At 61.8% G+C, this 10,564-nt stretch overlaps 2 protein-coding genes across 4 annotated transcripts; both read right to left on the bottom strand.

Moving 5' to 3' along the window:
* Nucleotides 1-306: 306 nt before the first annotated feature.
* Nucleotides 307-8,455, bottom strand: MCRIP1 (MAPK regulated corepressor interacting protein 1). 3 transcript variants are annotated; one of them, XM_082860443.1, is made up of 5 exons: nucleotides 8,425-8,455; nucleotides 2,445-2,500; nucleotides 2,247-2,365; nucleotides 1,516-1,617; nucleotides 307-1,321 (listed from the first exon to the last, which is right to left on the bottom strand). In XM_082860443.1, exons 2-5 carry the CDS (start codon nucleotides 2,450-2,452, stop codon nucleotides 1,257-1,259), a joined length of 294 nt encoding a protein of 97 aa, XP_082716569.1. In that variant the 5' UTR covers nucleotides 2,453-2,500; nucleotides 8,425-8,455; the 3' UTR covers nucleotides 307-1,256. The 3 variants fall into 3 exon arrangements, with proteins under 3 accessions (XP_082716569.1, XP_082716570.1, XP_082716571.1); XM_082860444.1 differs by lacking the exon at nucleotides 8,425-8,455 and adding an exon at nucleotides 8,029-8,239; XM_082860445.1 differs by lacking the exon at nucleotides 8,425-8,455 and adding an exon at nucleotides 7,897-7,944.
* Nucleotides 8,456-9,040: 585 nt separating this feature from the next.
* PPP1R27 (protein phosphatase 1 regulatory subunit 27) lies at nucleotides 9,041-9,928 on the bottom strand (the record flags this gene model as incomplete). The annotated part of the gene is made up of 3 exons (XM_082860441.1): nucleotides 9,041-9,224; nucleotides 9,509-9,659; nucleotides 9,739-9,928. The coding sequence occupies 3 exons, from the start codon at nucleotides 9,926-9,928 to the stop codon at nucleotides 9,101-9,103; spliced, it is 465 nt and encodes a 154-aa protein (XP_082716567.1). The 3' UTR covers nucleotides 9,041-9,100.
* Nucleotides 9,929-10,564: the final 636 nt, after the last annotated feature.

The raw sequence follows: 10,564 nt of genomic DNA on the forward strand, positions 1-10,564 counted from the left end.
GCCATGGCTGCTGCTTATTCCATGAACCATCCTTCCTGCACCCCCATCCCTGGGGAATTCCCCCCAGGAAAAGACACCTCCCAGAGCCACCTGTGGGGCTGCTGGAGCCCCAGAATACTCTAACAGGAAAGGGTGTTCCCAAAATAAATTCCGGTTTGGCCTGTCTGCCAGGGCTATGTCCAGGTTTGAAGGTTGAGTGCACTTGGGGTGCTCTGAGCCCTGCAGCCACTCCTCCATCCGGACAGCAGAGGAGCTGCTCCCCAAGGACCCAGTGTCGCAGAGGGATGTGGGATGTGTTACCTTCCAGGGCCCCCACCTCCACCTCCCACTGCCCCCCAGGAGGCCCAAGGCCCCTGGTAGAGCCCAGGGATCAGACGGAACTTCTGGGCCTGGACCATGACCCTGGATTTCCAGCCCTGTGTGGGCAGCCGAGACAGGGGCCTCACAGACCAAGTGGCCAAGCCAATGCCACCCCGCCTTTATTCACTCGTCCTCAGGTTCCAGTCAGACACTTGGATTTGGAGGGCACAGGAAGACCCTCCCAACTCACCACACAGGGCAGGACCCACTGGGCAGCCTCACCAGCTCAGGCCAGCCCCATGCCCCTTCCCAAGGCGATCCCTTGGAGGGGGCCCCCAGCGGTGTCCCAGGCCCAGGCAGCTGGTGCCATCCTGAAGCTGACACAGGGAAGGAAGGGGCCAAGCTGGAGAGTGGGGCGAGGGGTCAGACACCCCGTGTCCAGGCCAGAGACGCAGCAGGGGCCAGTGGGGGACCCATGCTGGGCATGGGTGCGATCACCCTTGTCCTGCCTCCTGGCCACCTCAGGAGCTAACCCAGCCCAATCCCACCAGCACAAGAGACAACAAAGGCCCCCTCGTCTCCCTCCTGATCCTGGAAGTGGCCAGGGGTAGGGGGGTGGGGGCAGGGGAAGGTGAAGGGAGTCAGGGTCAAGGCCCTGGGGGGCAGGCAGGACCAGGCAGCTCAAAAGAGCCACCTAGGCCCACGGGAGGGCAGGGGCTGGCAGGGCCCAAGCCCTCCTAGTGTTGGGTAGCTTGAGATCCCCCAAGAGGAAAGGAGGGGGCTCAGGGAGGAGGGGCAGGCCTCGGCCATCAATCATGTCCTGGTCCTGGGGTTTTCAGACCACTGGGAGCAAGGCCCCCTCCCCCTCCCAGAAGGTGGGCCCACAGGAGAGGAGGAGGCCAGCAGCAGACTGCACCCAGATCTCCCAGAGGCCAGGGGAGGGGCACCGGCGCGCCTTAGGATTTCTTGGCGTCCTGCGTGTTCCGGCGTTTCAGGTCGCTCAGGTCGATCGGCTTGAAGGCTGCCAGGGGACAGAGCGGTCAGCGGTGGGCGCAGGTAGAGAGGCAGGGTCTGTCCCTCGTCCTGCCCGTCTCTGAAAGCCCTGGGACCCAGCCCACCCTGCCAGGCTGTCTTGGAAGCAGGAAGCAGGTGGGCCTTCCTGCCCCCAGCTCAACCCCCTGGCCGGCCCCTCCCTCCCAGGCCAGCCCCACTCACTCTTCAGGCTGGGGTTAGGGACCTTCTCCACATACTCCTCCACGAGGCCCCGCTCGCTGCCCGACATCTGGCTGCGCAGGTCCCGCTCCACGCCCTGCCAGGCTGCAGGAAGCAGGGGTGGTCAGGGGCTCTAGACCCCCAGGCCTGCAGCATCAGGCAGTCCGGCCCAGTCAGTGTCCAAGCTGGAGGACACCCTCTCCTGACCTTTCCCCCCCAATCAGAGTGGCCCCGCAGGCCCCCTGCCCCCAACTCCCGCTTCACAGCTTTTGGCCCCCTGGCCTAGCCTGCTCTTGACTTGTTGTCCCCAACACATCCCCATTCCCTCGGGGAGCCCTGCCCAGACCATGCCCCTTTCAGCCTCATGGTACCATGACCAGAGCTGCAGTCACAGTGGCATATGAGACTCATTGGGGTACAGCACTTCCTCCAGGCAGGCCCCCCATCTTTCCCGCCTCCTCCATCCCCCTCCTCCTGGCACAAATGTTGTGCACACATGCTCACACACCCCAGCCACACCACTTCCAGGATGCCCCAGGTTTCCCAGGGTGCACTGTCTTCCACGGCCCCCCTCTCCCCAAGCAAACACCACTGGCTCCAAATACTGCCTCTTCTGGGCTGCTCCCTGTCAGGAACACCATAGCACTGACCACCTCCCGTGACCAGAGCTGGGTACCCCCACCTGCCTGGGGCAGGAGGGGCTCAGGGGGCCTGGCTGGGGGCACCCCGTGTACCTTCATAAATGAAGCGCACATTCTCCTCGTGGGCCGGGGTGAAGATCTCGCTGCTGTTGGGGGGAGAGCGGGGGCTACTGTTCCTCTTGCCGTTGTAGACGACTCTGGAGACAGGGGAACTGGGGGAGCCCGGCCAGTGAGGAGGGGCTGGGGGCAGGCCCCTCCCACCTGGAGGCCACTCCACTGCCCAAGACCCACCTGGTCATCGCTGGGGCGTCTGGTCCTCGCACTCCGCTGCCGGATCCCCTCGGCCTCTGGAAGGGAAGCCCACGACACAGGAATGGGACGGAGACCACCCTCTCCAGAAGGGCTCCAGAGATTGGAAGGGCGTGGGGTGCATCTGCCTCTTCCCCTTAGCTGTGGCCTCCCCGCCTTCCAGGAGACAGGGTCTAGCCACAATCCAGCTGGCTAAGGGTGCGGCAGGGTCAGCCAGATGGGGCTGGGCCGGCGACATGCACGAGTCAGAGCAGCATGAGCTCGAGTGGCCCCGGCACTTGGACCACTGCTGCCTGGGAGCACCTTCCCCAGAGTCAGGCAGCTCTGTTGACATTCCCAGTTCAGGTCTCAGAACACCACTGCCGGCAGAGCGTGGGTCTGTGGGGAAGGCCTGCGGTCGTCCCAGTGCCCTCACTGCCTGCAGGGCCTAGTGTGTCACTTCTGCTGAGCCTCAGTTTCCCATCTGTAAAATGGGGATGTGCTTCCCAATGGTGAGAAGCCCAGCAGAGCCTGCCCAGCTTCCTGGTGCCTGGGGTGTGGCGGAAGGGCTGGGGGAGGGCTGTGAGCCTGGAGGAAGTCGCCAGGCCCAACCTAGTGACCGAGACTCTGGGGTGTGTGCTGTTCACAGCCTCTCTCCCAGCCCAGGGGACTATACAGCCCTGGATGGGGGCCTATTTTTAGGCTCACTCTCAAACTGGCCAGTTGGACAATGTGCTCTCTCTGGCTGAGGACACACACCGCAGGTTGAGGAAGCTGGCTGCACAGGGCCAGTCCCAGGCCTGGCCTTGCCCCAGAGCAGGGCAACCCCAGATGCTGGGGGTGTGGGGGGGAAGCCTGGGAAGGGCCTTTGAGCACAAGTGCCTCTCCCACACACCCCTGGAGCTGAGGGGCCCCAGAATGCTTAGAGCATGTAGCCACAGCCCCTCCTGAAGGGCCAGGAGGATGAGACATGGTGGGTACTTCTTCTCTGGCTCCCATGGCCTTTAAACACCCGCACAGGGGAACTTCCCTAGCAGTCCAGTGGTTAAGACACCGTGCTTCCATTGCAGGGGCCTCGGGTTCAATTCCTGGTCGGGGAACTAAGATCACACATGCCACACAGTGCAGATGGGAAAAAAAAAAAACACCTGCACAGGTAAACACAGCCCACAGGTTGAGGCAACAACAACAAAAAAGCATAAAGCCAGTTTCCTGGGGCGGCACGTGGAACCCTGTGCCGTCCCAGGGGAGAGGCCCAGCTCCTCACAAAGTGACTTCTTCCTGGACTCGGGGGATCTCACTGCCCATGGTTCTCCTGCCCAGGTGCCAGCCCCACGAACACCAGAGCACAGAGGGAAAGCCCTCTCTGGCCTGAGGGTGCCGTGGGGACACTCAAAGGGCTCAAGAACACTCAAGTCCCAGGGGGCTGTCGGCAGCAGGGTGAGGTGGGAGGCTCCAATTTCGCAACAGGAGGGAGGTGCCTGGAGGACCAGCCAGCCCCTGACCACTCTAGGCTGGCCCCTCCTGCCCAGGCCCCCTCAGCCCTCCTGCAGTCTGTCCTCTCGGACCTGAGTGGCCACTTCTTCAGGGTACCTGCCTTCCCAGCCTTGCCCATCCCTGGGGCCTCTCCTTCCAGGGCAGCCTTGGCCTCTTCTGGTCACAGCCTCTGGGGGCTGCCTAGCCTTTATGGGCACATGCCTTTGGCCTAGGGCCCCCTGCTCAGTCTCAGGCCCGACTCAGGTGCCAGACCCTCACAGCTCCCGTCGCCCTGCCTGCACACATGCACGTGAACACGTGGCTCTGGGGTTCTCTGGGCACCTACCTGCTCCCCTTGGTCACTGAAGTCCCGAGGCCTGTGCCCCGGACCCCTGGAGCATTCAGTCTCCACAGTGGGCACCCACCCCTCGCTCCCCCCACTGGCTGGGCTTCCCAACCAGAGGCTAGTGTCCCCCATAAACCACGGAGCTGTGCACCTGTCACTGGGCGCCTGCCCATACAGATGTGCTACTTGAGTTACAAGGTTTCTGGTGCCCTGGACAGAGTGGCCGGGAAACACCTCGGCCAGGTGCTGGACACCCTCTCACGTCCTTGGGACTTGAAGGACGAGTAAAATGACTCTTTAAAAAGGAGTCACCGTCTGCCTCTTCTCAATGGGGAAGGTCACACCTAACCAGGTCCATCTTTAATGGCCTGTGTCCTACCAGCTGGCCTTCCTAGATGTGAGGAACCTCTGAGTCCTCCGTCTTCTCCCAGCAGCTCAGCCTCCCTCCAGGGGCCTTTCTCCTCAGAACCTTGTGCTGGCCCTGCCCCACTGAGATCCTGCCACCTGGCGGGACGCAGAGACACCAAGGCTTCTCCTGAGTGTACCAGCAGCTTCCCGAGAGGCCGGGTCCCTGCTGCTCCCCTGAAGACAGAGGGACAGTGAGCTGCACTCGCTCACCTTCATCACCTCCTGGGGCTCCTCCAGGGAGCTGGGCCCCCATGCTGACCCCAAAGGAAATTTCCATGGAAACCCTAACAAACATGCACACCCCATGACAGCTATTCCAGTCCTAGGTGCGTATCCAAGGGAAAGGGCCACGTGGCCACTGAGAGGTGCACCGGGGTGACCAGAGAAGCGGTACTTGTCAGCGCCCAGAGGGTAGAGCCACTGAAAGGGACCAATATACATGGGGCCTGTTTCCACTACAGAAGGTGACAGCCGCGAGCACGAGCCACAGCAACAGTGGGCAAATCATACCACTGATGTTAAAGACAGAAGCCTGGGGACACACGGCTGCTCCAGCAGAGAGGGCCGAGCCACAAAGGCATGGGGGAGGGAGAACAAGGTCAGGGAAGAGATGACCAAAGGGGCAGCTGGACCCAAGGCTAAGACCTGGACGAAGAGGTGACCGCTGGACCAGCATGACAAAATCTCCATCGACCTAGCACAAAGGGTCTCAGTGGAGCGAGGGGAGGAAGTGGGACCATCAGCCACGACTGCCTGTCCCTGGCTGCGAAGCAAGGTGCGAGGCCTGGGCTGACAGTGGCGTGTGGGGTGAAGTGGAGGGAAACCCGAGCACGTTTACTGCCCAGGGAAAGTGCTGAGCAGGGCCACTACAGAGGCCGGTGTGGAGGGGCCAGGTGAATGGCATGCCTGGAAAAGTGCCAGGGACACGTAAAAAGGCCCAGCAGGTCACAAGAGTCCCACTGAGGTTGGAGCCTCAAGTCCATCTGGCCAGCAGGGAGGGAGCATCCACTTCCGCAAACATCTCCCTCCCTTTGTTTTCTTTCCGACTTTTGCTCACAGTGATTATCAGGCACAATTATTTCCTCAAGACTGGAGCTCAAAACCTTATCACATTTCCTATATCCCATCAACTCTGAGAAACTTTTTTCCTATTTTAATAGCGTTGAAATTGGGCTGCATCTGGCATTCGCCAGCACAAAGGTTAGCAGCATTTTTCCATTCTCAGCGGACCACGGAGACCCAGCTCACACCACTGAGGTCTTAGATCTGATTATGCAACAAGTCTCCCCTCGGCCCACAGATCTCAAGCCTCCACGCATGTGCTCTTCAGTTACTTCTTCCCATTCCCACCCACCCCTGGTCCAACATCCACTGCTCACCCTCCAACCCCTGTGTCGGGACAGTATCTTGCACTATTCTTCTCCATCCCCGGTACACGTCACGCCAGCATGATCTTCCCAAGACCCACCCTGCCAAGTCACTCCCCACCCGGACACGAGCAGGGTCTTCTACTGCCATCAAGCCCTCAGTCTGGCCACAATCTATCTCATCAGGTGTCACCAGCTACTGGGCCCACCCCTCAAACACAGTCTGTGCCTCAGAGCCACCTCTGCTGCTGCCAGCGCCACGGAGAACCATACACTGCCCCCGAGTGTGCTCTGCAGGCCTTGACTGTTGTCCACGGCTGACCAGCCCATAGCAGCCAGCGGGCTGCATGCTCGGCACCTGGCAGGGTCCAGAGCCACTCTGTGAGTGGCGGTCGTCCATCCCTGCTCTGTTGCCCCTGGGCAAGTCTCTTCCCTCTATGGGCCTCAGAATCCCCATCTGAGCCAAAACATTCCCCAGGAATGTTCACCAGGCCTTCCTGCTCAACAGGGACCCAAGTATAGCCACATGAAGCCACCATCTCAAACAAGGTCTCCGTGGCTGCTTATCCAATATGATGGTGGACAGGGCAATCACAGAAGGAATGTATTGTCCAGCTGGGCACTCCTGAGAGTAAAAGGGCTGCTGTTGATTACGAACCGTGAGCCAGGATAGCCCTGGGCAAACTGAATGCAGAGACAGCCCACTCAGGCGTGGTGGAGACCCACAAACGTAGAGTACACTGTGAAGGGGCAGCAGTGCTGCCGGCCACGGTAAACATTTGCCAAGGGCCGATTGTAGGGTGGCCACTGCACTGAGCCAGGTAGGACCCCGATAACCCCCATTTTGGAGGCCTGACAGGTGAAGCAACCTTCCACCCAGCAGAATGGGGTCTGGACCACAAGGGCCTCCCAACCTCTGGGCCTCCAGGGCCACAGCAGTCAGGGCTAAGTCAAGATGGCTCAGCTGGCTTGAGCACCCGAGAGCCTGCCCCCACCTCTGCCTGTACTCCTGGCAGGTTCCTGACCCCTGGCACTGATGTGGTTCTGCTCAGAGACGGAGGGAGTCCTCCTGGATGGATCTATGTAGCACCTTGCTCTTCCATGGGAACAAAGGGCTTCAGAGACCTCCTGGGAGGCGCCAAAGCCCAGTCTCCAGGCCCCCAGCCTTGAACTCTTTCCCCACACACAGCCATCTGCCTAAGGACTGGGCGAGATGACACTCTGTGGTCTGGGAAAGTGACAGTGGATATTCTGGAGTTAGAATCAATGACGCAATTGCAGCCACTCTGTGTTCCTTTAGAATTTTTGATAGGTACTCAAATTTTCTTAGACTCCACTTCTCCTTCAATATTCGGTGTTTTGGGGGCTCTCAACAGCCCAGTTTCTACCAATGAGACTTCTAGAAAACGATCTATCACCCAAGCAAGTGCCAGCAGGACACTGTCGTATTAGATGCCAGATGGGCCTGGCAGCCTCTTGAAGTCCCCCAGGCAAAGCCTCTAAGCACTGCACCACCCCTCCCCCACTTTCCTGGGCGTCAACAGCAGCTCCCCTCCCGAGCAACAAACCCCAGTGTGTGCACCCCCTCCCTCCTCACGTGGAAATCTCGCTAGCCCTTCCACTCACCCCAAATCAAGCCTCCTCCTTCAGGACTCAGCTCCTGCCCCCTTCCCTCCCCACCTGCACTCCTCTCTAAAAGCTCTGGACACTCCCCACTGACATCTCAGGGCCTTTGCTCAAAATGTCCTGTCTACCCAAAACTATCGCGCTGGTCCCTGGGGGCCCGGCTAACGACCACCTTCTCTGGGAACTCTCCCTGGGACAGGTCGGGGACATGACTTGTGCGCCTCCACGTTACCTGAAGTTTCTCACAACCTGGGCTGCTTCTGTAATTGGAAATCTGATGTCTGCGGCCTCCCCGCTGCGGCTCCCGCCCACCCCGGCAGCCCCCGGGGCCCGGTGAGCTCCCCGACGGCGGGCAGCCTCTTACCCGCTTCCCACCCCGCACCCGGCACCGCCCCGCCTGGCTCAGAGGCCAGGAGCTTGGGACAGGCTGGACGGCGGCGGAAGGCGAACCGCGGGAACCCGGCCGGCCGCGCTCAAGGGTCAGGAAGCATCATCAGGGCTGCTCCCCGGACGACTGAGCGGCTGCAGCTTCAGGGGCGGAAAAGGGCGGCCCGCTGCCCCCTCTGAGCCCCGTGCCCAGCGGGCCCTCCCCGCCCCGCCGCGCCCCTCCCTATCCTCCGCCACGGCGGGCCGGGCGCCCCACGACCCCGCCCGGAGCCCTCCCCTCGCGGCCGCCGCGCCAGGGCGGGTCCCGGCCGCGCCCGCCCCGCCCCCGCCCCCGCCGCCGCCCCCGCCCCCGCCCCCGCCGCCACCGCCTCACCTCGCCCTCTCGGCCGCCGCTACAGCTGCCAGGGGCCCGGCCGGAAGTGACGCGCACCGACGCGCACGCGCACGCGCGAGGGCGCCGGCCACGTGACCGCCGGCGTGCAGGGTAGGGGCGGAGACTGAGGCTGGGGCTGAGGGTCTGGTGTCCGTGGGGTTTGTGGAGTTGGCGGCCGTGGGGGACGGGGGGTGGCGCGGACGGGCTCTCGAGGCAGCGGGGTTCTGGGGGGTCCTGGCCGGCGGGGTCGGGGTCCTGGGACAGGGCCGGGGGGCAGCGGGGTCGACGAACTGCAGGAACTGGCGGTCGGGAGCCGCGGGGCTCTGGCTCCTTGCTCCGGCGCTGCCGGACCCCTAGACCAGAGTGGAGGGCGGGGTCCGCTGACCACAGGAGCAGCCGGAGCCGAAGGACTGGGACGGGCCGGTCCCCAGTAATCAGGCCATCACCACGGGCTTGGGAATCAGGTTTATTGAAAAAGTAGAAAGTGTCGCAATAAAAAATTCACCTGGAGGAAAAGCCAGGCCGGGGTCGGGGGGCGAGGGTTGTGCCCAAGTATGGGGTCCTGGCCAGCCTGGGCGGCCCCCAGCCCGGCTGGTGGGGCACTCCTGGCACTTGGGGGAGGTGGGCACCTGACGTCTCCAGGGAAGGCTAGAGCCCTAGGAGGGCGGGGCTGGGCTCAGTCCATCTTAGTCCCTTTGAATAACTCCACCAAGTCCTTGAAGTCAGGGTCAATGAGGTCCGAGGGCAGATCACCATCGTCGTTGGCTGCTTCTCTGTCTGCCCCCAGGGAAATGAGGTACCTGGGTGCAAAGGGCATCCCTGGTTGAGGAAGGGAGGTGGCCTGCAGGATGCTCACCCCTGCCCCAGGGTAGCAGGCTGGGGTTCTGAGGTCCACCTGTTTTTTATTTTTCCAGGTGAGGTGAGGAGGAAGAAACCAGACCCTTTGGAAACTACGGCTGACTTTTGCAGTTTTCTCTTGGGAGGGCAACAGGGCAGAAATGAGATTCCAGAAGCCCTTAGGGTTCTTAGCTACACCAGCAGGGCCACCTTTTGGGGGACCACATCCTGGAAGCCACCCTCTCACCTGGCTATGTCAGGGTACCCATCGCTGCAAGCGATGTGCAGGGGTGTCCAGCCTGTCTCATCTCGCTGATGAATGTCCGCCCCGTATTTGACTAGCAGCTTCACGCACTCCAGGTTTCCAGAAAGCACTGCTTCGTGAAGGGCAGCCAGACCTGAACAGGACAGGAGGGGTCAAGGCTCAGGCCTTCCCCTGCCACCCCACAGACCCTCACTGGCCCCACAGGCACTCACCTGAGGGGTGGATGGTGTCCAGGGAGACTTTCCGAGCCCGGATGAAGCGCCCCACCTGCTCCAGGTCGCCCTGGCGGATGTGGTCCAAGAACAGGACATCGTTAGGGAAGCGCACACTGCGATCAGCCAGTAGCCTCCGGCGCCGCTGCCTCGGGCTGTAGCGGGCATAGCGGACTGTTCTGCTGGGCATCCTGGCAGCTATGGTGTGGGCCACCCCTGTGGGGACCCTACCGCTTGGGGGAGGAAGGTGCCCAGACCAGAGTGGCGTGCAGGCTCTTCCGGCTGATGATGATCTCCAGCACAGCCACCTCAGTGCTCTCCGTGCTCCCGCTGGCCAGGGCACCTCCTGCTTATATAGGGCCCACAGAGCTATATAAAGCTGCGCAGTCATGCTTACACCCGAGGGGCTGAAACTGAGCCGCTCCAGCCGTGCCCTCAGGATCATGTTTAGTGGTTCATCTTTCAACCCACCTGTCACTGTTCCTGGCCAAAGGGGTCAGATCCTTCCTGGCCACGCTCCCTGCCCCTCAGCTGGACCTCGAAGGTGCCTGACAGAGGGCAGGAGAGGCGCTAGAAGGGCAGGGCCCATAAGGAAGGCAAACAGGTACCAAGGTCAGGGTCTCCTACAGTCCCGGGAACTTGGGGAGAAGGGCATGATGTGTGGTGAGCACAGCTGCCTCTGCCTCCTGGGAAGGCAAGGGGGCCACCCACACCTGAGGAAGCACAGGACAGGGTCCTGCTGTGGAGAAGGCGGCCCATCCCTACTCATCTCCCTGTCACTTATCACCTTCCATCATGGCTCGTATCACTCTCAGGGCAGTTTTCC

The sequence above is a fragment of the Leucopleurus acutus genome, assembly GCF_964270905.1.
Source record: "Leucopleurus acutus genome assembly, chromosome: 19".
Classification (NCBI taxonomy): Eukaryota; Metazoa; Chordata; class Mammalia; order Artiodactyla; family Delphinidae; genus Leucopleurus; species Leucopleurus acutus.

Coding starts and splice junctions, on each gene's coding strand:
- MCRIP1 (XM_082860443.1), bottom strand. Junction 1,618..2,246: donor TGTGCGCTTCATTTATGAAG/GTACACGGGGTG, acceptor TGCTTCCTGCAG/CCTGGCAGGGCGTGGAGCGG. Junction 1,322..1,515: donor CCCTAACCCCAGCCTGAAGA/GTGAGTGGGGCT, acceptor GTCCCCTGGCAG/CCTTCAAGCCGATCGACCTG.